This window comes from Opisthorchis viverrini, assembly GCF_000715545.1.
Source record: "Opisthorchis viverrini unplaced genomic scaffold opera_v5_28, whole genome shotgun sequence".
Lineage (NCBI taxonomy): Eukaryota > Metazoa > Platyhelminthes > Trematoda > Opisthorchiida > Opisthorchiidae > Opisthorchis > Opisthorchis viverrini.
Genome location: NW_008751684.1, coordinates 2,120,111 through 2,146,652, shown reverse-complemented (window position 1 = coordinate 2,146,652; position 26,542 = coordinate 2,120,111). Strand labels below are relative to the sequence as shown.

At 43.0% G+C, this 26,542-nt stretch overlaps 3 protein-coding genes across 3 annotated transcripts in view; 2 read left to right on the top strand and 1 right to left on the bottom strand.

Moving 5' to 3' along the window:
• T265_02358 (hypothetical protein) overlaps positions 1–10,957 on the top strand; it is a gene marked incomplete at both ends in the record, with an annotated part of 62,576 nt that extends 51,619 nt beyond the window's left edge. The window contains 5 exons of the mRNA XM_009166572.1: positions 921–993; positions 4,182–4,331; positions 6,142–6,239; positions 8,460–8,607; positions 10,941–10,957. The remainder of the gene's footprint in view (positions 1–920; positions 994–4,181; positions 4,332–6,141; positions 6,240–8,459; positions 8,608–10,940) is intronic.
• A 5,160-nt stretch (positions 10,958–16,117) lies between these two features.
• On the top strand, positions 16,118–17,545 carry T265_02357 (hypothetical protein; the record flags this gene model as incomplete). The annotated part of the gene is made up of 1 exon (XM_009166571.1): positions 16,118–17,545. One exon carries the CDS (start codon positions 16,118–16,120, stop codon positions 17,543–17,545), a length of 1,428 nt encoding a protein of 475 aa, XP_009164835.1.
• A 3,426-nt stretch (positions 17,546–20,971) lies between these two features.
• T265_02356 (hypothetical protein) overlaps positions 20,972–26,542 on the bottom strand; it is a gene marked incomplete at both ends in the record, with an annotated part of 22,856 nt that continues 17,285 nt past the window's right edge. The window contains 2 exons of the mRNA XM_009166570.1: positions 20,972–21,183; positions 25,133–25,245. Coding sequence (XP_009164834.1) covers positions 21,053–21,183; positions 25,133–25,245 — 244 coding nt within the window. The remainder of the gene's footprint in view (positions 21,184–25,132; positions 25,246–26,542) is intronic.

Genomic DNA, 26,542 nt, shown 5'->3' with positions numbered 1-26,542 from the left:
CCACCTATGGTCAGAATCTTGATATCTATGTTGTATCTTACTCACCATCTCTCATAACAAGGGCAGTTTTCAGTCGGTTGAGATGAACCAATATATCGTCAAATTCTGGTTACAAAACCTGAGTCTTGACAGCCTGATGAGCCCAAAAAACGGGCGAAACCGGTCGTAGGCTGTCAAAGAGTTTTCAGCAACCTTGTGTGAAAATATACTGCGGCATCTCTAATATCGTGCCCACTGAAACATGAGGCAGCCTTTGTGCAGCACATGCAGCTGAAGAATACCATAAACGAGAGATTCAGTTGAGTCTCTTGTGAAAGCTAAAGTAATATGCAAATGAGTAAGTCTTGGCTACTTTCAACAAAACTTGTCATTTATTTTCCACGGCTAGCCAGCTATGTTTGCAGCTGTTCCTTAAAGTTGCTGAAAATTGCTAGAGGGCCACTGACGGATTCGTCCTTGGAGCGCACCAGATGGGCGGAGTCTCCACATTTCCATTCAGTCAACTTTATGTTCTACTTGAACACGTCAATTTACGCAGCTGGAGAAGTACAGTCATTCGCTAACTAATCTGGTGTTAACAACAGTCTGAAAGCGAGTAACTAACTGTTATACATTCTGCACGGCTCTTTCAAGCTAGATGAACAGAAGATTTTGCCGTCAGAAGTAACCTCAGTGAACCGTATTTATACTCCTTTTTTCGGCGAGCTTTTGCGCTGTTGCGCATGTGGGGTTCATGCGTGTGATTTTGTACATACCGAAGCGTCATGGCGTATTCTTGCTTGTTCGCATGCTGTGACAGATATCTAAACTGAACTACACTCTGCAAACAGAAGTGACCACTTGATTGTCCTATTGTTAATCCGGTTGTCCAAATTTGCCAAGCATTCTGCTCATATTTTCCGTTTATCTTCTGATGACAGCTGGTACCAGCTGAAAATCCTGAAGCCCAGAAAGCTCAAGAACACTCTATTCTTTCCACAGCCCAAATTAAAAGTAGGTGATAATTTTGTTTGTAATGTTTTGACATGGATGTCAGTGACTGACCATCGTGCACGTTAAAAGTTGTTTACAAAAATTATACTCATTGTGATTTCCCTTCCACTGCTGTTAGTATTGCTTCACATTTTCATATCTGTTGTGGGGGTTGCGGGGTTATGTATGGTTCTTACTCACATCACTCTCGTTTGAACAGTCGTTCTTCTGTCCTGGTGTAGCGGTTACACGCTCGCCTTGCGTGTCAGGTATCCGGATTTTAAACCCTGATACGGCCCAGGGTTGATGATGATACTGATGAGCTCTAATACGAACGAAACTCGAGTCTAATGCTTCCCCTCTTTGGTGTGGACTCACCAAAATAATTACGCCAGGCATGAGGATGACTATGCAAACGGAAGTGATGTGAGTATGAAGCTTCTTCACACATTCGAAAGTAATTCCAACCAAGAGTATTCGGTTCCACTCCGGTGTCAACCAGTCCGTAGTTGTTGCACCTTCCTGGCATTCTCAAACTATTCTGGATCGTTTGCATGTAAACTGTGGGTACGTTTATATGGCTCGTTTCCTTCCAGGCTAAAGCACACCTGAACTAGTCAAATGTATTCCTTTTCCAGATTATTACACCTATCCGTAGGGTATCATGACACCTGACCTTTAGACTGAGCGTCGGTGGACTGAGCGTCGGTGACTACCAGTGTAGCGGTGATACTACTGATGTGGAGGCACGCGAGTAGTATGTGTTGTTCGTAGAATTTCGCTTTGCGTCTTTTGAAAAGGGGAGATCTGTTGCGTAATTTGTGGAGTCGCTTTGTAACATTTGCTTGGATTTGACCGACGAATGAGTGGAGTCAATGAATCTCCAGGAAAGTTCAAAAAGGCTCTTTCGGGAGAAGATCGGTGTCCAGTTTTGTAACTAAGATGCAGATTAGAGTTTCGCTTTCCTGTTCAATGGTCTGTAACCGGTCAGTTGGCATTTCCTAATAAATAACTCCGTAGCGAAGGCCTTCTTCCTTTCGCCAGTACGGTTATCGCCTGAAAAGGATATGACACCAAGCCTTCTTCACAGTTCAGATAGGCAAAATTACGATATTTTACAGGCAGTGAAAAAACGCTTATTTTTTCGCTCGGCTGGTCAATTAGGCCCCGAGTTTTCCATCGCCAGTCTGACTAACAGGACTGGTTAGTACATTGAACGGTATTCAAAGTTCTGAAGACTAATCCATACATGAGAGCAGTTAGTGTTGTCACTGAGACCAGTAAAGCCTATCGAGGCAACAAATTGTACTTCATACCTTTCACATATTCTGGAACTTCAGTAAAGCTGTGAATATTTCTAGGGATGAAATGCTCAGAGTATGTATTGAAAAGATGTCCTCAGTGGGACGGTAAACGCAATTAGCCGTACAAATTTGTTGCGTTTCGATGTTAGTTGCTTCAAAGCATACACTTGCAAATTTTGCGGTATTTTTCACAGTACCATTGCCTAGTGGCCAAAAATAGTTAATTTTTAGCTATTATTAACGTAATAGCAGAAAGACCTGGTGGTTGTTACAAGGTCCATCAGTTCTTTCTGGTTTAAGATAATACTAAAAGCATTGTCAGTTTCATTGCTACTGTCTGGTAGTTTCTGGGCACTTCCAGGTAGCTTGGGCGAATCAATAACTTGATGTTATTAATTTTCGGCTTACAACCACCCCGTTTCCTAACATTTTCTGTTTTAACGCAGTTGTAAGTCTTCTAGAACAGTGACGTCTGTAGTCCACCATTTCGGAACAAACTTTAGTGATAGGTGGTGAGCAGCACTTTTAAGTCTGCGGGATGGTCACATCTGCACCACGTGAAAAAGTCTGAGTACTCCCGGGCCACGTGACAGTTTCAAAAGCGAGGTGCTTGAACGACTAGTTTGTTCACCCGTGTATGTCTCCTACTTGTCTACTATGGAAAACAACGAAGTAATCAACTTCTACTGTTATTGCAGTTGCACAAAGTGAACGTAAATGAAAGTATGATTCAGTCGGTTTTTCCTGCAGCGTGTGTTTGACACGTCACACATTAACACATGTATAGTTATTCTTCATATTCAGAGAGTCAGACATCTAGAGGTCGTTTTGTCCGGGATATGGTTTGAACCGCAGGATTATGTCAGTTACTTTACAGCGTCGTTAAAGCGCACATTCTTGTGATAAGTCCTGTGGAATCAGATGAATACAGTTCAAAATTGACCCAAGCGATCCCACTCATGTTCCTCTCCGAAAAACACCTTCACCATTCCACCAACAATAGTTTCAGTGATTCCGATAGACACCTCCTATAATATCGTCTTGAGAACCAGTTAATTCACGAGGTAATTCATAATGTAAACAGTTGATAAGTGCATTGTCTTCACAAAAGAGGAAATGTTTAGTTCGGTCCACAATAGTTTTTTCCAGATTACTAGGAGTTCCCTCGGACGAAGGGTCGTCACTCAGAATAGGCCTCTACACCCGTAGTAGAGGTCTCTGTGGTACGTACCATGTTTCTGAAAATTCTACTGTAAAGAAAACTATCTTTAAACAAGACGCTTCCTCCACCTCCTTCGGCCTGATACTCTACCCTTGAAACCGGTAAAACTTCGAAGTGTACCAGGCGTAATTCTGAATATCAGTGCTTTTAGGAACTCCAGCTGCTGAATTAGACATTCTACATCGTTGTTGATCTCAGACGTTGGAGCGCACAAAACCGAACCGACTCATCTGTGAATTTTTCGTGATTGCCCGAGCAGTATCTCAGCCACAGCACATCATTTGGATTTTGTAGATGTCGTGCACAAGACGGCCGCCTTGGACATTCTCCCGCTGTGTTTAAATATTCTGATGACTTGGGCTGCTTTTCCGTGTAAATACTGATGCTTATGGATGTGGCGTGCAAAATGTCCAAGATGTCTACATTGTGCTTTTTCAGGCAGCACAGCTTTCCCCCGAGGCTTTTTTCTTCGCTCTTCCTTTACCTGCTGATGCAGACCGTGCAACCTTTAAAGTAAGAATATTGTCCAGAATCTTGACCATATTCTCCCCCTAACCAAAGGCACTTTCACATTCCATCTAAAGCCCATTCACTCCCAAACCAGCTTCATATTCCGCAACTCATTTGCAAGGGCATTTTGCATCATCATCATTATCATCATCATATAATGTGCTTTATTCTAGAGTTGTACGATTCCAACGTCACGCCCGGAACTAGAAGGGTTCCACTCAAACGGGTTTGTAGGATACTGCGGCTCCTGGGACAAGCTCCGAGCGAAAAGGATATTAAAGACATCTGTGATACATATTCTTCAGAAGGTTTGTCCCAAAAAGGTGCGTCTTTACCAGTGGTATTTTTCCTAACGCAATCAAAAAGTTCCACTTAGTCAGATTCCATCTGAGATGACATACTTCTAGAAGATCCTACACTTTTTCAAGAGCAGGTTACAGCAGCACTTTGGTCTATCACACTACAGCCAAACCTGATGACCATGTTGAGCAATTGATGTAAATAGTAATCGACAATGATAGTAACAGTAAATAAACTTCTGGAAATCCGGGAATCGATATCGATAATTCTCCCTTAGAAAAAGCATGTTTGAGCACGATTTGCAACTTTTTTTAGCCGTGCAGCTTTCTGTATTTGGCACTGGTCCTTCACAGTTGTTCAACCAAACCACACTGTCTTTACCTATGTAACTCTTGGCCGGCTTTGATTCCTTTCGCCAAATTAATTCAAATCCCGGCAGATTCGGAATTCATCGGGATGAAGTCAAAGTAATAATCCCTTTTCGTGAGGGAACCGTGGAACTGGAAGTTGATGTAAAGTAACGTCGGACCAATGTGTGTAAAACCAAAACACCAAGTATTCACCAAATCCAATAATTTGGGCATGTGTGTTCACAACTGAGAACTGGGTCGAAGGAAAATTTTGCGTCATTGTCCGCGATACGGAACCATGTGTCACGCAACCTATCTTGCCATATTCGACTGTAAGGTCGCAAATAAAAAACGTCGCCGTTTATTCGCCTTCTGGTGAAAATTATTCATTTAAAATGGTGGGTGCTATCCTATCATAATTACTCCCTCTGATAAAACACAAAGTTTAGTCACCCTAATTTTCTAAAATGATTTTCGTGCCAACCGCTGCTGTTCTTGCACAACTGGCCATAATTTCATGGAAGTCCCAGATTGAAGAAGGTTTTCGGAAACACTTTAGTGCAACGGTTCTCTTAATGGACACTTCCGGTAATAGGCCGCTACCTTGGAGAGCCCATGACAGTCTTTTTCATCAGCCACGGCTCGGTATTATATCTTCCTCCCACCCCGGAAGAGATTAATTATATTTTCGTCCCATCATTGTAATTCCCGTTCGATTTGAAGCGTGTTCTCAATTGGTCTCGTTAAGATGGCGATCAGTATGGGTCTGCTTCGTTATGCCGATGCTTGAAAACCTGGGACTTTGACAGATATCACACAACACGGATGCATTCTGTAGCATGTGCTTTGCCAGATATCGCTGTATGTCGCGAATTTTTTAGTACCGTGACGATTATTCGTTCGTGTTTGTCGTTCAGGCTTCTACAAATAATGCAGTTCAGCCTTGTCCTTCACACACAGACAACAGAGATTATCCCTGATTGCCTCTCTAAACTAATAGTTATTCCGACTATATCGCGCTAAAAAACTGTTAAATCATTAGGCTATTACTCAGAATAAATGACCACATTTCCTGCGAGAAAGTTTTGGGTCGCAGTTCCAAAGCAGGCCTCTTTTCCAAAAATAGCCGTTTGACCAACTGGTACCCTATACACTCCAAACTTCGGCGAGTACAGTAGTGAACAGCGCTTGTGTAGGAGTAAGTCGGTCCTGCTCCGTAACCACTCTGGCCTGTGTAGCACAGTTGTGTTTGAAAAAACTCTAGTGATGACTTCTCCCATGCTACTGGAAGTCAATGATCCTCCAAGAGCGAACGCCGTCGGATCTGGCCTGAAAAGTACGTTTAGAAGCATCAGGTTATAAGTGAAGTGTCACAGCTAGCCGAAAATGGATTTTTCAGACGAATGTTTATGATTAATACTTCCGAAGTGAACGTGAAACAATATTTTGATAAAAGACCTCATTCTCACAATTTTCATTCCAGCTACACCGTCAGTGAACTTTGAGGAATTTTGTGAAATTATCGGAAGGCACGTACTCTCTCGGGATGAATTATACGCAAAGCTGTATGCTGCCTTTAAAGTGAGCGGACCAACAGGCTTAGTAGAAGATGCTTCATTTCCTAGCTAACTGAAGAGGTGTGCCCATCGAATTCTCTTGTGGGACTCTTCCTTTCGGGCGTCCTTTAGCTGGTTAAACAGGCAGCCTTGTTTTTAGGTCGTTTACGAAGTATCACTTGTGAGAATATCTGAGCCTCTTTTCACACTCTTAAATAGCTACGCTAGTACTAACTCAATATTTTTTCTGGCATCCAGTACTATTCCGAAAAAATGGGTACACGGAATGAGAAAAGATGAATATTTATCTAAGGGTTTCGCTTGGTTGCTCTGCACTTATGCTTTGTACTAGATATATTCATGAACTTGCATATAGTAGGATTCTTCGCTTCAAACTGCTTGATTTAGTTTCAAAGTACAGAGCTTACTCCTTACACCAACCTTTTATAGCGGCTGCCCCATAACAGCAAGCTTTGCAAATTCAAGGGACGCTGTCTCGCTCGTGATGAACCTTCCTCCAAATCTATGGGGCTACCCTCCACACAGTTTGAAAATGCTATCTATATTCTGTAAGAAGACCACGACCGTTTCATGATCTCATTGGTTCGCTGAGTTATTTTTCGTTTGTCGCGCCGGTTTGCAAAATAACACACTGTACAAACGACGGGCTGAAAACACCTTTGAAATGTGCCTCCGCATGTAATGGCCTGCTCTGCAGCTGTGAGTATTGAAGCAGACTGGTATAATCTGTCGTTTTGTGCAAAGTGAATGCGTGCACATCTGAAGCCAAACACTACACTGGTCGGAGCCATTTTTATGCGGTAGCGAAATACTACTCGATCCTTGGTTCGTATATTCCTAGACCAACCACTCTCCTTGTAAAACTTTAAAAAACTGGCAAGATAAAAAAGTTCTAAAGCTCCCTATCCTGCTTCACTGACTAGTTTTGTGACAATTAGTCCCTCATACAGTGTACACTTTCGTGATTCATTCACTAGAGTGGCACGCGTTTCAGTTTGGAGCGTACAGTAGAACCGAAACACGCACACAGAAAACATCTTCCACAGCTATAGACGTTTCAACGTCTACTTGGCTTCATGGAATACCGGGTTCGTTATGGACCACGAGAAAGGGTTATATTGCTAATTTCGAGGCAAAAGTGATTCGTCTGGAACTACAATCCACGAGGCGTTTCGTCCCGATTTGAGCTGATCAGCTAGAGATAACAGGATTAGCGTCTGACTTTCTTGCTGCAAGTTTTCGCTTTTAACTCCAACCTTGAGTGGTCACCAACTTCACTCGAGCTGATGGCGTGTACGGCCTCAAATGACTTTTGCTCAGCTCAGCAGATATGTCTATATGTTATTGGAGTCTGACTACTAGGAGTTTTGAAATTCTGGGTGATCTGAGCCCCAATACGTACGATTTTCACAAGTTATGAAGTATATCTGGCGAGGTAAATGACCATTTGGTGTTGGGCCCTTCGCACTTCGAGCTTCACACAGTTTTTTGTAATCATTATGTTTAGATTCTGCCGTCTATGAAGCAATAATCAGGTAAGCCGGCTCTAGAACCTGTCAGCTGGTGCAGACAGACGCTTCCTCGTTGATTTTGGGCTACCACAGACCCAGGTTGGAATTTCCGTACAAGGGCTGTTTGGTAACAAAAACCGGAGTGTTGATGAATGAAGGCTAGTTCAACGTTAATACCCACAGACCCGAAACCTGATAAAACCATTGCTACTTCGTATTCGTTATCAACCTTTTAAAATCGCGTAGTAACCCTCAAACTGACGTCGAAATGGACATGTGGACAGTGCTTTCTGGAATAGTGCAGCCTTTAACCTGATCTTCCTCCACAGGACTTTGCTTTGGGTCCGCATCTGATGTTTCATCCACTTGCACACAGTGTTAGCTGAGGTAGTTCTGGGGATGCATATTCGGGAGTCGGGGCACCTGTTACCGATGGTGATCTTTTGTCCCAGGTTGTTGTTGTAGCTCTTGACACATTGTCTTCCTAACCGCAGTATAATCATTTCAGTCAACTGCTCGAAACTGACGTGACGATGTGACACCAAATAGGTTACAGTTAGGTGAGAGAGGCCGCACACGAAAATCAAAGCGTGGAATCACAATAATACAACTGGAAAAAGTGCATTTCCTAGGCTTTTCCTCGCTTTGTTCGTTGACCAACCGCCAGCTTTCTCCACTCATCATACTATAGTTGTTCAATGATTTTTCCTCAGGTATTTGATCCACTAGACATTGGGGTAATTGATGCCACGAAGCTGCGGGAAACGCTGCTCACGGTGGGAGAGTGCTTCACAGAGAAGGAAGCCAGGGAATTCATCAAACAAGCGAACCCAACGATTGAGGGTAAATTGCCTTATGAACGTGAGTTGATCCGTCACTTAAAACATGAGTGACAGTTTTCACCAGAAATATTGATAAACGCAGATAATGTTACTTGTCACATATTCAACTGGAAGTGCCTTTCGACTGAAAGAACATCTGCAATCGTCGGCCCAACACAGATAGCATAGTCTGACCGATATAGACTGCAGTGTTAGCCGTTTGGTTCACTAATCCTGGATTGAGTTCTACTGTCAAATCTCGGCGTCCTTAAGCCTTGTTCAAGACAGTGAATGCAATGGACCAAGTATGGTATTAACGTTAACCAGACGACTGCGTCGTTTATAACTGTTCAAGGGCATTCAATGACAGGCAGACGTGGCTGGACGTATTCACACTGTATACCATAACTCTTCAGTCATTTGGCTGCTATTGGTGTGAATCGTCTACGTCATTTAAACAAAAAACCCATAGGAGTAGTAGAGTTGTATCAAGGTTAATTGCCTGTCACTGGGAGACCAGCAATGTACCGTATGGGCGAATACCGGAGACGCGATGACGTTTGAGGGAAATTCTTCTCAGATTCATAAACCCCGTTTCCCAAATATTTGCAACAGGACAGTGGGATGGCGAATGTTCGTTTCATCCGGACCTCTTCTCGCAACACAGTGGCGCAATCGATATGATCCAGTCATCACTTCGATGGCTGCACGGTGTGTAGTCTTTGAGTAGTAGCTTGCGTAGAGGAAGAAGGGCTAAAACTGAAAAATGCGATGACTGGGATGACCTCCACGCCACTTTAGTAATACAGTATTGTATGCTAGCGTGTACCGGTAAACCGTCCCATGTATGACACCACGATGCTCTTTTTCGCATCAGAAAATGAAACACCACCAACTAAGCTTGAAATAAGGCAACATAGCGCTATGCATGACATAGAGTTGCTCAGCGACATCCTGCCATGGTCACTACCTTTCTCCTCAGAAAGTATGCTGCTCTTTCAAGCTGAACTAGACACACATGGCAAAGGACTTTGGCACATTTGCCGTATGTAATAAGCCCATGCTTGTGGGCCATCTGCTGCTGTCTAATTTCTCCTCACAGAGCCGTGTAGTTCAGCTACTTTAAACTAACACTATAAACATCAAGACTCTTGTCATTCTCAAATATCTCTTGCGGTTGACTGGCCTTGTCATGTACTGACACTACCTACTGTTTGAGAATACCATCTTGGATTCAAACAAAAATTTCACGATCGGAACAAGTTTAAAGAGCAGACACAAGATGACAAAAGCTTTCAGTCATACCGGTAGGGCTCCGGAGGCGCACGAAGGTCTTCGGATACTTGTGGGACAGTGCACCGCAGGAATTCATTTGAAAACGGAAAATGTCATGGCAAACGGTCACTGAAAATGTCGCCCCAGATGATATCTGAGGCACTGTCGGTACTGCGCGGCAGACCAGTATTAAACTTTTGGTACGCTGGTAAAATATTCCACTCTGACCGGTTTCAGGGATGCTGAACAGCTACGCGTCCAACCACCGCAAGGAATAAAATGTAAGGCAAGGTTGGGGTACCATATCATAAGATGGTTTACGTGTGGATCATGAGCGGTGTAAAGTTTTTGGACGATCAACTTGTTGACTGTTTGATGAGCTAACTAGTGACCAAAGAAATTAAGCCTATTTTTACACACATTATTTGTGATTTCTTCAAGACTGTTTAATACCACAGATCGATGCGTGACCTCCCGCAGAACAAGAAGATTGATGTGATTCCAACATGATGGTGCTTCTCCGAAGAATGTACTTTAATTTTGCGGTTTCATTGACCGGCACTTCTCCATGGATTGTGTCAGTCGAGGCGACGTACGAAGGCAAGCACGGAAATTTTTTCCTCGGGGGATCAATGAAAGTCCCGGGGTACAATATTCGGGAAACTGCAATCATCGTTGCTAGGAGAGCAGTGTCATTTTCATCCACAGGGCATAAAATTGGCAAACAATTCATCATCACAATACTGGATGTGATACAATGGATGAGGAACTATGGATATTCCTTGTCATAGCAAGGTTGGATCATGCCCCAAAAAGACCATTTTCAAAAGATACTGAAACAGGCCTTTTTGAGGATAAGTGTAATACGAAAGTCCATCATAGGCTTTTCAAGCTGTTCTGACTGGCTTACTCAAATTCCAGTACAAAAGCATACATGAGCAGTATACTGAAATACACTTTGTTCGTTTCGATTTGCTACAAACATCCACTATCACGCTTCGTATGCATAAGTTAGTTCACGAGTCGTGAGATTTTGCCTATAATGTTACCTACCTTAGAATACTCAAGCTTGTTCTAACTGCTTGTATTTGCCACCAGACACTACCTACCACTGTAAGTCACATTTCAAGATGGAGCATGTCCGTACTGTTGCAATTTATTCTGTCTCTACTGTGTACGTCGAATGAGTTCATTCCTACAATGACAAAGTTTTCAACTTTTGCAGCACTCGTGCGCCAACTGGTAGACGCATATCCCCCACCTAAACCAAAGCAATCCGGTACCAAATCCAAAGGAAAACCGGTGAAAAAGATACCGAACTGAGTAGTGTATCTACGAGTTTATGAGAACCGCTCTTGTTCTCACGCTGTCTTCAGTCCACAGTTGTTACGAACTGTCAGAGTGAAGGATAAACTCTTCTCTGCTAATTGTTGAAGCTGTACAGAAGCAGGATTTCTGTAAATCGAATTAATAAACTGATTTTATCGACTCCTCGTTTTTCTCGATCAAAAACAGAACATGGGACCAAAGTGAGCTGTTTTTCCGTTACACTTCTGGTGTGGCGCTTTTCGTGACCACTATATTAATGCAATATGTGAAATGTTATTCCACTTGATTGAATGCAGTTCCACCGAATGTTCCTTGTTCCGATTTTTTTTTCGACAGTTTCTGCCCACTAGGTCCCAGTAAACTGTGTCCCAGGTTGTACAAAAATTCCAACGCTGCTTGCTGGAAAACCCAATATTCAAAACAGTTCGTGTCATATTCCGCGGAATCCACCCACCCGAAAAAGTTACCAAATGTAGTCATCAGTTTTCCAAGGATTTCTCACCTCAGTCGGCACTCGGTAGTAGGACGTAACATGAAATAAGAGCTATCATCCGTCGTTTTAAATTCACGTAAGTTTCGGATATCATTCCTCATAAGGGGAACGCTCCACGACTTCTTTTGGGTGGTGAAATGACTTTGATTTGTTCTATTTGTGAGTGTGAGCCTATTCGCCTAGCATGTAAGCCAAGATTTTACGCTGTGGCAATTGTCACATGTGATGTGTTTACTTTATCTTTCTATCCGGGAGACTTCTCCATGTTACCGCGTTTGTGAGAGCGACATCACAACCGCGTTCACAGGGAGCACCGAGACAAAACATGATTTGTGGATTCACCGTGACGAAACAACTAGTGACTGTTTGCAGACACAAGTGACCAACTTCTTGTAATATCGCATTCCTTTAGTCTTCCCATGCTGTATCTATTATTACTTAGAATGCTTCATAGCTCGAAGACTCCTTAAATTTTCGCCGAAAAATTTGGGTTTTGAACTCCCAACCCGTTTTTAAAAGTAGCAGTTGAACATAGGGATCAATAGCCGCACTAAGTAATGAAATCCGGGCATTTTCGATCGGTTTTTGGGGTTTAACATGAATGGAATGTGTATCTCAGCATTTTCTGGCATGGCTACTTAAACATTTTGTGGAAACAAAACAACAATACCAAAAATAATCATGCTGTCCGGAGCACTCGAAGATTCTCTACAGAATTCGATGTCTTTCACAGTGTTCCAAGTCAGTTTGTTTCGAGATGAGAAAACAAACACCACAATTTGGATTTTGTCTGTACAGGCATGCACATCTTCAGCACAGCGTTCTATGCTCTGTTGAAATCTATATTTGAAGTTTGGGCCTAAATACCACTTGGTTGATCCTTTTCCCGAACAAGTGTACAGTGATAGTTATGTTACTTCGCGCATATGAAAGATGTGACATTGAGAACTGACTTTGGATAATTGGTCAGTATAACATGAATAGGACCTTAAAAATTTAAAAATATCTGCAAACTGTTTAATAAATAAGTGGAAGTGACTAAACTAGTAATTGTGACTCCTTGTGTAACGGTGATACTACGGATGGGGGAGGCATGTGAGTAGTATGTTTTCTTGTAAATTCGCTTTGCCTCCCTTGAAAAGAGAGATCTATCACGGAATTTGTGGAGTCGCTTTGTAGCATTTGCTTGGATTTGAACAACCGTCAGTGAATATACAGGAAAGTTCAGTAAGACGCGTTCAAAGAGAAGATGGGAACTCAGTTTTTGCAAACAAGTTGCATATGAGCGTTTTGCTTCCCTGTCCACTAGTCTGTAACGGTTCAGTTGGCATTTTCGAATAAATAACTCCGCAGCGAAGGCGTTCTTCCTTTCGCTTGTACTAAACGTATATCCGCCTACTTACCGTTGGCTACGTAACGCAGCCCCTTTGGGGGAATATGCTAAGTAGCCCAAGGGAAAATAAAAGTGAAGATTCACTGAAATTCGACGGCGTATTCCTCTAAGCGGGAGACCTTAATTCCGTTTTCTCCCAGCATATCAGAGTTTCCAGCATTCCAATGAGAAGCGAACTTGTACCTTACAGCCAATACAAGGTGAATATGTGTCCTGAAAATCGATTTTTTGGCTTGGCACAATTCCCAGCATGATTCGCTATTGCCCGGATATTTCTCGCTATTAGTCCGGTCGACTTCACTTTGGCATAGCGGAGCAGTTGGTTTCAATGCGTGTATCTCAAATTTTAGACCGAAACTTGACAAGCTGTTGGTCCTTTTATACCGAACAACGAGTCAGTTCTTGCAATGGTGAACTCGGGGAAGTGAGAGGAATCCACGAGCTAAAAACTTTGGCCCTTTGCACCCCCAACCGGTCCCATATTTGAATTTTCTTGCCATCATTAGGCTGAAAACGTGAATGAAATTACAACAGGTAGAACTACGACTCTCGTTGGACTCGCTGGCAGATGGATGGGTTTTATTAACACCAATTCTTTCGGCCATTGCTCTTGCATGAACAGACTTTGGAGGCAGTGCTTCGTTGCCAAGCCTATGGTAACACAATCCTTGCGATTCGCGGTTATGGCACAGCTCGAGTTAGACCGTGGTGATTGCCGTCTTTGCGAAGTGGCCGAACAAAAATGTGTGTATGTGTGGTATTCTGCGCACAGTATGTACAGTAAAATCGTGTGACTTTTGTCTTTTGTCCATTTTAAATGGTGTGTGGGTGACTAGGTTTGTCAAATCAGACTTCAAAACCACGTTCTTAAGCTCGTGATAAGCGCATGGCAACTTTATGGTTTCTGGGCATAACGGACCGGAAGTGGTCTCACCTAGCCTTTGAAACCTCTATGTTTTTATGCAGCTGTTCAAATGGAAAAGAGGTAGCATTTTTGTCCCACACGCAGCTGATTCATCATTCAATATAACCTTAGATTATGGGTCGAAATTTCACTGGCACCGACAGTTCCAAGCAAGTGTACACGTGACTGCAGGCTGCACTATGCTCGCATTTCATGGTGAGAATTACGGTTAGCCTTTAAAAAAAACTGGCCGAATTCATAAACTTCTGGTGGTGAATTCGAAGCCGTTCTATTCTGTGAATTTTCCCTGACGTTCTTACAATTCTGTCGGAATTGATAGAAAACTTTCGTCAAAAAGATTTTGCATATGTGCTGCCCTCACCAAGACCGGTACAAAAAACTCAACTTTTAATGAATTTCTCAGACGTATATTTAAAGGAATGTAAAATTCATACAGAGCAATGTCAATATATCTTTTGTCGCTTCACATGTGATATCGTCAATCAATTATTAGAATATTTTGCGGTCATTTGTACCAGGATGTCAAATTTTACGATTATTTTGATGCTGGGGCTTGGATGATCGTGCAACATACAAAATACGACATTCTTCTTATGTATGGAAGAACAACACCCGTTTGACCAAGACATAAAAGACCAAAGAATGCAGAGGAATTTTTTATATACGGATAGGTTTTTATGCTCAAGTAAAAGGTTATTCTACAAATACAACGATCTTTAGACCGCCCATTCGAAGCAGATTCAGTGGCGTACCATCAGTGATCTCCACAAAGTCATGCTTCTGGTGTTTTGTTGAGCTATCGTCCCCTTTGTCATCGTCCATTTTTGTAGCCAGTGTGAATACAGACCTTGCCTATAGATTACACTCAGCGCAGCTGTAATTTGTTTTTGTTCAGGCGTCGAAGACGGCCCCATCACCGGGGACTCGAGTTTCTCTCCTAGCCACTGGATGTGTTTTGTGGCAGTTAGCCTATGGATGGAGCTTACTTACGCCGCGAGAACTCATAGGGGTGTCGGCTCATTGGCAACGTAAGCTGTTGCTGCGGGATGAACATAAAATCACTGCAACCGATGGACTAATGCTAAATCTCCTACATTTCTGGCGCGTTATGCGGCCGAGATTTCTATGGAAGCCTAGCCGTTGGACACGGGCAAAGGTCTGTTTCAAAAGCCTCTACTCCGTACTTCGTACATAAGTATTCCTATACTTATATGAAGGTTAACTACTTGCCTGCCAGAGTTTGGTTAAAAAACCAACTGTTTTCTATTTCAAAGGAAGACTGTCGTCTACTTCGAAGCTAGATGACTATGATCGTGACAGCCCGAAAGAGGTTAATATGTGCCATCCAAAAGTGTACGAGTATACTGAGTTGTGATATCTTGCCGTCAGCTGACTGTGGGTTCACCGTATTGATACTGTTTTTCTCGTTACTCGGTTAAGCCTGCATATCCCAAAACATAAGGGCGAAGATTTTAGGAGGTTTTACAAACATGCCAGTTCGAAAGTGAAAGTTAACAGATACTTTGTTACCAGTCGTATGGTTTCAGAATTACCGAGAGTGATCAAAGTTACCTCATCAAATCAATTATCTTTATCGTTCAGAAAGTGCTGCTAATTTGTTGGGACGAATCTACAGTAGGATGAGTACAATTGACTACCCTGTTCGATCCGGTGATGTGACCAAATGTGGCAGCTACATATATGTAATTCACGCGGCAATGTTTCGAAGGGAAAGTACACCATTCTGGCACGGTCATAGACCAGTTGACTTTAACCTCAGGTCATACCAACTTGGAATTGGTCAACTTTGTCTAGTAAAGCAGGGTGATGATAATGGAAGTGGTAGATTTTGTGTGCATTTTTGGTCATCCAACTTAATCACTCGGTCAGCTTACAGCTGAGAAATATCTAACGGATTCCTAGATTTGTGGCATGAGGATGCGGGTTTCTCAAAGAACGTGATCTTTGGTGTCGAATCGTAGTTTTCTGCATCTCATCTTAAAAGCACTCAACCGTCTAACGTTCCCATTTTGCTGCCGGATGAATTAACGTGGCTGGTTGGCCAATTTGAAACGGCGCCTGATCGATTCTAGTTCAAGGTTACTGAAGTCGTTATTCGTGGAATTAATAACACCATGGAACACGGGAAGGCCTTGCTGCGAGAAAGATTTTCTCTGCGTGGCCGAATGACTCCGCCAAAAGTGTTTACAAAGGTAGCTAATTCAGCTCGGAGTCGAGCAGCCGAGTTAATTCAAAATGTACGCACACATTTAGAGTCCCCTACGTATGTGCGTCGCAGCCGTATGCTAAACAGACGGGCAAAATCAGTTGATCGGAGTGATTTTAATGTTAGCAATGCGGATCCCAGCGTATGTGAGACATCCTCATTACAAACTACTTCAACCAGCTCATCTGCTAATTCAGGCTTCCTGGGATTCTCTTTGCCTACCACGCTGAATCCAGCCGATCCGTTGCCCGCACCTACTTGTCGTCTGGGGGCTTACCAGGCGGAATGGTTAGTAGACAACGAAGGGGCATGGAAACTAATCACTGAGGATGCCACAGCAGCACCTGTGGATCAAGCCACTTCTACTGGAGACAGTGTGCCGCAGCTTTTGCGTGTAAACAAAGCACTGAAAAAGGAGCAGAAGTTTTTAAAGGCCAAACTCTCTATTCTGCTTGACGAATTAGCCAAGCAAACCGCTGTGGTACATTATCATGAGAAAAAGTTGGACAAACTGAGAGAGGAGTTGAAGAAAAAATCCAAGGAGACCAATGAAACCATTCGGTCGGAAATGAGACGAGAACTTGAACAAAAGCTCGAGACGACCAGACTGGAACGCAACTTGAGGAGCACACTTCTGTCCACAGAGGATGAAGAGGAGTCTGCTAGTAATACAGCTGAAGACACAGCTGCCTCAGATTCTATCACAAACTCCAACAAGTCGGACCAAACAAAGGATGATGCACTGTGTTTAAGTTCACCATGTGAGAAACAAAAATCAGCCAAACGACTGGTAGACTGTCCTCCTAAGCAACGCAAAGTACCCGCTTCTAAGCTGAAAACTGCTGGAGACAACGACACCACTACAGAGATGGAGACGGAAACAGAGGAGACTTTCGAATCTAAACATCCGAAAACAGAGCCTCAGTTCCACAAAAAAGGAGCTAGAAATTTTGAGGAACTATCATCCAAACATCTTGAGGATAACGAAGAAAGCGATACACTGGAAGATGCTAGCAGTAACAGGAGCTTCAACGCTACCGAATCAAAGGCCAGCCCTACGACCTCCACTGTAGTGGCCAGTGATGAATCAGCTAATGAAGCTACCAAAAAGTCGGACACAACAAGTCCAGAGGACTCTGAAGAGGAACAGGAAGACGAGCAAAGTGAGGGGGACGACGAAGAAGAAGAAGACGAGGATCTCGATGATGAAGAGTTCGAGGATGAAGAAGTGGAAGAGGAACATGAGGAGTTGTCGAAGACTGATGAATCTCAGACTGAACATAACCCAAGTGCTCGGCGTCGAGTTGTACAATTTGGTACTGTATCGCGAAGATAAATATTTTATATCTGTCTCAGAAACCATACGATTAAACTTGTTCAGAGCGCCGAGGAATTCCATTGTGGTACATACCGGTCCAGTCGGGTTACGAAGACTTTTCCTCCATCCACCACACTGTCAGGTTTTTGATCTTAGTTAACTGGCCCAATACAGGCAGTTGTGTTAGGGATGGGCTGCGCTTGAAATCTTTGTTAAACTATCACTTTTGTGACTGTGTCCTCTGGATAATAAGTCCTCTATGACTTATACACATGTCTGGAACACTTTTGTCATTATAGCCCACTAGGTTGTTTTCAGTAGATGTGAGCAAGTAACATGAAGCTGGTCAGAACGTGGAAAATGATGATCCGGCAAAATGGTCTGAATAGTCCTGCGATATGTGTTTGTGGACTGTTTTAAGTTCACATCAGCGTTGGCGGCGACGTGGTTACAGTCTGATAAATAGTTCTTGTACTGCCTAGAATTTTGGGTCACTGGTGTTTGCTTCATATGAATTAGTTCATTAGAATAACTCAGAAATGCTTTAAGTTAGGAAAGGTATTTTCCCCTTGTTAATCCTCAAGTGAGCGTCAATGATAGCTGTCACGTGACCTCGATACCACGTTTCCGTCCCCTAGTCATTCACACGTGATCTGATCCATAAATTCGTTATTCGTAGCCCAACAGCACACCTGATTTTTTAAAAAGCTGCAGTCACTCGGCTGTTTACCAATACCAACTAGCCTAACGAGTTCACAAAAGTGCAAAAAGAAACACTGTTTGGGCGCTAAGATACCGGTATCCTGCCATCCTGCACCATATCATCAATGACATTGACCATAACACCAAAGTTGAAACCTTATCATTTACCGTTGACATTTTATGGAGAGAGTGTCGCTGACTAAAAAGCCTAACCTGTCAGTGTCATTTTCACTTCTGCATCAGACGTTTCCGTAAAACAGTAATTCCCTGACCTCGTGAATTGGTATCGCTTTGTACCAATGGACATGATAGGCCGACGGCAGAGCTCTGTAACTACACATTTTGAGGTGTTGTAAATAATTCATGTAAATCAGACAAACTCTCCAGTTGCTGAATTCTACGTATCTGATCAGTGATATGATCAGTACCACAACAAACAGACTGACTGCCCGAGGGTGAACCGAATAACCAGTTTTTCATCACACTATCTTACTCTGTGGACTTGTGGAGAGGCAGAAAGTGGACCTTCGTGTCACTGAAGTTCCTATTTAGATGTAAGATGTAGATGATGATAAAACAGCTTAATTTGGGTGCTTGCATTAACATACAATAGATGTAAGGGGAGAACTGCACTTATTTTCAAATTACGTTGGTGGTAATAGAGGAATCGACTGATTCTCATCTACTGTAATTCCTCAAATGAAAGTGTTCAACTAAAACAGTCTCCCGTTTTACGTGCATGACATCTGACATAAAGAACGAGATATTCACCAGACATTCGTTTGTGTTTCCCGCTAACAACAAATTGATTTCTGTTTCACCACTCACGTACAACTGGGTATTGAATTAGAAAATTAGGTTGATGGAAACTTGGAGACCAGGCCCGATGAGCGCCAAGAAGGATGAAAGTGGTGGGTTTTCAGTGAGTCCAAATGTAGTGTTATGCAGTAGGTGCCGCTGTTATGTTGCTTGACGCATACCGTCATTCTGGATAGGTTTTGAGATCCAATCATCTGTTGAAATGGATGGCATATGACTGGATGGTCTCGCTGAAAGGACATTCAAAAGTTTTCATTCTATTCTGATTTTTTAGTCATGGACTGAAACCGGTCGTATATTCAAAGTTTAGAGTTTGAAACACATCGTCCTTAGTTGATGTTCGGAGTTTTTAGATTCGTTTTGGAGCCTAAATCAGCCAGAATTTTGACTCACTGGGCTGAGCCTTGAATGAAACTTCAGGATATCTTATGAGGTAAGCAAGTGAATCTGTAAAACGAAAAAATACAAAAACAAGTTTTTTGGACAAAAAGAATATCTATCGTGGATTTTTAGATAAATTTTACGGGCGATAAAGCGTTCATCTCATTTGTTTCAAATAACATTAAATCTTCACAAGCTAATACACTTAAACATCAGGATTTCCTGAACGACCTATAAATCCTATTTATCGGATCCCGTAAGTTCACTGATTCGTCCACTCTACTCAAAGAACCCAATCGCAGTATTCGACAGGAATCTCTGACTTTTGAGCTGTGTTCTTTTTCATCTCGATAGATTTGACTTCTTTGTATCACTCATATATATATATATATATATATATATCAATCCAATGGAGGTTTTCAGCAGTCACGAACCATTCTGTTTTAGTCTGGAACGAATCAACCAGACAATCCTTTTCTCGACTCTAGTTGAATTAAATAGCCGTGTGACCACTTCGGAATGAAGAGTGAACAAAATCCAGTAACCTAGAAGGTTATGAAACTCACTAGCTTAATTATTGAATTTTCGGAGGCTCGTCCAGAAAATGAAAATTATAAGCTACACAGCATCCGTCTACAGAAAACCAGGTTGTGGAGAAAACCTGTACTGCAGAATGGTATTTCTCATTTGGTTATAGGTGGCTGCGGGATGTGTTGTTCACATACGTATCAACCAATTTCGAGCAGTCCTCTCCCTGTTCCGACACAATTATTCTCGTGAGTTCCTATGAAGAGCAAAGCACAGCACTCGAGTCATTCCCTACTAAAGCTCATCAGCACTGCACACCCCTGGCTGCGTTGGAGTTGTAACTCCGGGCATCTGATATGCGAGGCTAGTATGTTTCCACTCCTCCATTTGCGCATACCGGACGCACCCAGATCATTAGGTGTCACGGGCGAACCTGCTCATGCTTGAGCGACGTGATTGGTATGCCCGACTGCTCGAAAGACGACCTGACCCGGTTATGATGATCGACTGATCCGCCTGTCAGGACTCCTAGTTAGGTAGCGCCACACAGGCTTGGAACCCGTCGGACAATATCTGACTTTTGTTGTTTATTGAGTCCAATAGTTCATTCACATGACTACTTTACGACATAAACACCAGATGGGTGCCGTCTACATGTTATCTGTGACCTCAAGTTCACAGGTGGTTTACCTTAAGTTGGTAGGAACCCGAAAACTTCAAAACAAAATGTTTGAGGCTCACAAATATACGATGAAACCATCGTAACAGATCGTTTGCACCGACTCACCGGTCGCTAGATCAAAACCATGTTCGTCTTAACAAACAGGACCAAGTAACAATGTTTTTGTTCTAACAGTAGTTGCATTATCTTGAAATATATTTGGTTCTATACAGTATTCTATACAGTGTTATCAAAGCAGGAATGACTTCTCTACATTTCTGTTCGCATCGGCAGGCAAATTGTAATTATTGGCAATGCCCGTAGTCTTTAGAAAAACACCTCATGTTGGTATGCACATTTTCAACAAAGACCGAAATAACTTTTAGGTGAAAATATATAATAATTTGCTGGTCAAAGTCAATCAAAGTAATTGTTCATTTATGAATAATTTCCAAAAGTAAGGACTTCAAAAGCCTCGCTTCATAGGTGACTGTATTCTGACCGGGATGAACTTTCACCGAGTCCAATGGTTGTTCGATAAATGCCTTGACATCACGCCCGTAGACTGAAGGTGGAAACAAATGAAACGACTGGTAAATCTGATCAAAAACGGCCTTTCAGAGTCGACTTGCTTACATATAAAAACAGTGATTCAATAATATTCTCAAACAGGACTTTGGAACCATCTTAAAGTGCATCGAGAAACACTGTGTTAGGAAGATAATCCATTTCAGTCTGATGTGGGCCTTTGTAAATTACTTCAAGTGATGAGCTATACTAACTGCAGCCGATCACAATAAGGTGTTAAACCAGCGGTACGTGGTATGTTGAGTGTTGGCAATAGGACTTCTACCAACTTATACATGCAACCCTTATACCACCCCATCCTCGAAATCCTGTTATCCTACACCAGACTAAAATGATGCCTTTAGAGTGAAACCTCCGGTCACTCACTCCACACCAGCATACTTTGAGTTCTCTCATCACTGGTGCTAAACAGGGGCAACGCAAAACTTGGATTCCTTCTAAATTGCGGTCCAATCACCGGCACTCCAGAGTACGGAAATTGGATGTGTCCAGCCTAAGTGTATTGGTGCGAATTTTACTTTGTGGCCAGATACCTTGGCTTGGTCCACTGATCAACCCAGTTAATGGTCCGTTAGTGCCCTAAGTAAAGCTATCTCCCCAAGGCCCTCGTTACAAGATTCCGGTTTGCAGGTTATCTTTCGTAATTTACTGGTTCCGTTGATGGGACTTATCGATTGAGCTTTGGTCCCACAAGTTAGGTTAACCTGTACCGAAAAGCACTGTAAAGCCATTTCATCCTAATCGAAAATCTTTAGCGGCGCGCATATCAGGAACCCTCTACAAGTTGAAAACTAAGCCGTTCGGCCACGAGTGGCACGAATGGTCACGACCAGTAGTTTGACTAGCTCACACTTAGACAGGATATAGCGGCATTCATCTTCCACTCATGGGATTGTTATCTCGCGGCAGCTGCTTGACTGGCCGCTCGAATGATGGAAAGGGCTGCTTGTGAAACCGTAGTGCCTAGTTATTTTTTGTTGGATTCCAAAATTCATTCGGCAGAGAGAGAAAAAAAATAAAGAGTACCAAAGTACAGCTCCAGCCATTTATATACATTTATGTACGTTAGCACAGATGTCAAAAAATTGTGCGAGACTGACTGCAACTGACTAAATGACGTTCATTATACTTCGTTTTGGCCCACTTTGTGAGCTTGGTTAAGCGACAAAAAAACAGCAGACCGACAGTGTGCAGCGCACAAAATCTGGTATCGTTGTATTCTGTTTATTCACGCTACTCACTATTTATTATTACAAAGATCGTCCACAAATTCCTTGAAAATGTAGCAATAACTCGACAACAGTTAGTTGGTAACGGGGAACAGTGGTCTGGGCACCTCGGAAGTATTAAGGTGGCGTAAGGTTTCTTCTTTGTCTGTCTTTATTTTTTTCTTCGCAATAAGCACTCACTCGTTCAGCTGTAGCACCCTTTCGGTGCCTAACTGCCATTCTACTAGAAGGAGGTACGAGGGCTGGGATACTGTCAGCTTGCCCATGTTTAGAGAGGGGACGTAGAGAGGTCGAACCACGGACCTTCCGGTTACTAAATTCGTGCTCTTACCACTTGAGCCATCTTGCCCAATAAGGCCTCTAAATAAATCATATTTGTAGGGCAGCGAAGCACCATTGTTGAACACCGATGCCATGATGATGACGACGATGATCATGATGATGATAATCATGGTGATGAAACGAGAGATAGACATTTCAGAAGAGCTCCAAATTCTATCTAACAGTACCGAGACCAGATACCTACCGCATTCTATCCTTACTAGTACTCACAATCTGTTTTCTTGAACTAGAAACATCACCTTGTCTTGGTGGTCGAGGTTCAGTGGTGCATTGATTCTGTGGGCTAAATTGGCTGGAATTCTGTTTTTTGAGATTCAGTAATGCCAGGAGGGTTGGTAGAGAGCAATCGGACGAAGGACAAGAAATCGTGTAAAGGTGCGGTCTGAAGGTGAATTCGTACAATCATCTGCGATAAGAGTTTGAAGGCAGTAGGGTCTTCCTTCCGACTACCGGCAGGTCCTTATTCATGGAAGCCACAATACCGCCTTCCCTCGACAGGTTGAGAAAGATCGGCCTTGAAACTGCACACACTAACCGCCTAATGGCTGACTGTGACCGCCGGCGAATCACTCAGGACGGTCGAAAAATAACTGACGTCACCAAGAGCCAAATACTGTCTTCGGCCAAGGCCGGCCATTGAAGCCAAGTCAGTCAAGTAACTAAACCATCGGCTCCTGGAACGGTCACTCCAGAAAAATCGAACTCCGTCTAATTCGTGGTTTGAACAGAATTTATGTCCTCTCACTGCCTAATGGTTCAGAATTTTGAACGAACTTCTCAACTCTCGGTACCTCAACCAAATCCCCTTCTTCGGCCTTAGCAACCGGAAAGTATCTTTCGCCTTTCCAACCCGTCATTCAATGACTCTTCCCCAAACGATCAATCACTCAGCCCTTATTTCGTACCTAAACTTCAGCTCAGTGAAATAAATCAAAATACACCTTTATTTACCTTAAAATATCTGTTGCTTGTTACTGCTCTCAACGTCCTCAATAAAGGAAGCTGCAACAGCTGGGATCACCATACTTCGGCATACAGTTTGTAGCTGACAAACTGACTGACTAACTGAATGAGTGGATGCATGTGAGGACGAAATTTTGGCCACACGTTACAAGCAATTCCAGCAGTGTTTCAGTGCCCAGAAGTCAACGGTTGCTCTTCAGGTGACCCAGTCATCCTGCGTTGTAGAGACACGGTGACACGAATGTGCGTGAGACTTTATTGGTCACTGAATTTTGATAGCAAGGATGGTGAGTTTACCGTATTGGTCTTGCCATATGGTAGTTATAAACTCGGGTATTTCTGGGCCAAAACCACAAGAAAAGTACTCTACTTGGAACGTCTCTAAGGATTCATTTGATCGATTTTCCTCTGATGTTCGGTGTAACAGAAGTAGATAGCAAGATTGTCTTTCTGTTACGTCACAATACTGATCCCACATTTCAGTCGCGTAAGAGAGACAGTTTTACTACTTAGATGCGCTAAGAACGGGGTGGGCTTATTTCTGGTCGGGTACGATTGGAACTGGGAATTTTTTCTTATCAGCTGGACTAATAAGTAACAGATACCTTGCCGGTGGACAAGCATCTCGCAAATATATTCACAATGTCTACCTTTGTTTTCATTTAATTCATTGTCATTGGACAGACTTTCTAGAATAAGAATAATAGTCAATCAGTCAGAGCCACTTTTGGCAAGGAGGGAGACATTTGACATTTTATGCCTCTTCAAAAAACCTCCTACCCTTGGAATCGTTTCCAAAGAGGCAGAATACTGTGTTTCGGCCGCACAATCATCGACATCAGTCTTGAAAACTATGCTTCGCCGCCGTGCAACCATGATTTACTTGAAAGTCCTATTTTGAAGAATAAAAGTGGACGGGGTAGGGACTTAGCGCTAGTCTACCAAAATCATTCCGGGGTGCCTGACCTCCAGACAAAGTCCTATTTTGAAGAATAAAAGTGGACGGGGTAGGGACTTAGCGCTAGTCTACCAAAATCATTCCGGGGTGCCTGCACCTCCAGACACTCATTCAAGCAATCTGGATAGAAACTGAATTTCATGACGCGTAAAATGTCCCTTCAAATACAGACCTTACTGATTGAAGTGGCTTTTATATTTGGACAGCTGCTTAGTCGGTATTCCTGTTGTGGACAACAGTGGGTCCTTGTGAACGTTCGAATCATGAACAGGAAGGCACTGAGGGTTTTTGCCCTATCCAACAGAGCTTGGTAAACAACATCAGACGACTAAGGAAACTATCATTAGTGAATGGTTGGATTCCGAATAGATTCAACTAAAGTAATGATTGTGATGATTATATAAAACAAAAACTTAAACAATCAATAATCTTACGTTCACAATGTTCCAGAAATTGGATACAGTCTAAGAGGACTGCATCTCTGACCAGAATCATATGCTTGGCCAAATTCTCAATCAATGACAGGAAACAACGTTTTGCGTAGTACCTGTAAATGAATGGCATTATGTGAAAAAGTAGTTGCCTGTAGTAGACTGAGGACGCAAGAGGTACTCGGTTTCAACATTAAAGGGTCAAGCTAGAATCTCTGTTGCCACTCACAAACCCAAGGAAAGACCGTGTCTTTCCACTCATGCTGGATAGGTCTCATAATTGTCTGTTCCAAATCTCACCACAACTTCCCGAGTCACTAGAGCCACCAAACTGTCTTTTTAAAGTGCCTGAAGATTAAGAGCAACAGCTTATTAGGTGTCTTCATCCTTCAAGCGAAAGACGGCCACAGGTCCTCGATCAACTATGCTTTTCCCAGTCTTTTCATGTTAATGGTCAAAGTCCTTGTTCAGGTGACTTATTCTCTGTTTTGATGCTGCTCTCAAACTGACTTTGATTAAAACTATTTTTATTAGGCGGCATAAGCGGCATACCACGGAACCAGATCACCATAGTCTGCTGTATGAAGAGGTGGACAGTTGAATTTTGGACAGTAAAGGTGGTGCCATCCGGGGAAATCTTGGAAGAGGTAGTCAATTTTATCCCAAAATGTTTATTCCCGCTTCATTATGCTGTTGAGTCCGTCAGCAGCTTCCAAGTGTGACAGAGCTACGAACCGAAAATATCTTATTATCGACAGGGTCTTCCATGCAAATAAATAGCAAATAACGACTAAAACATAGCGAAATAAACCCCTAAGCAACTAACTCAATGAAGATGGAAGGGGCGCAAAACACGCACCCAAACTTAATTCCACTCATTTCACTCATTTCACTTCGCTACAGTGATAATATTGCGCCAACGCACTGTCGTTGGTCTTGCCTCTAATGTTCTGTTCCCCCGACCTAAAGCTGCCACCTTGACGTGGTGGTCGGGCTTCAGTGCTGCAATGATCTCGCGGGCTACACTGGCTGGAACTTCGTTCCACAAGGTGCAACTATGCCAGGAAGGCCAAAGGGGAGCAGCCAGACCAAGAGCAGCGAGACCCCGTACTACGAGTAATCGTGGTACGAGGCGGTCTGGGGGTAAAGCTGTACTGTCCTCTGCGACAGGAGTGTGAAGGCAATAAGGTGTTTCCCCCAGGCGACCAGCATGTCCATATTTATGGAAACAGGGATGCTGCCTTCCCCAGAGGAAGGACGGGTTAGAAAAGGTCGGCCCCAAAAACCGCACACTCCGATCGCCCAACGGTTGACCGTGACCGCCGGCGCATTATCCAATACGGTCGAAATACTTTTAAAGCCAAAGAGCCCGGTGCTGCTCAAAAGGCACCTACTGTGCGCAGCCGCATCAGG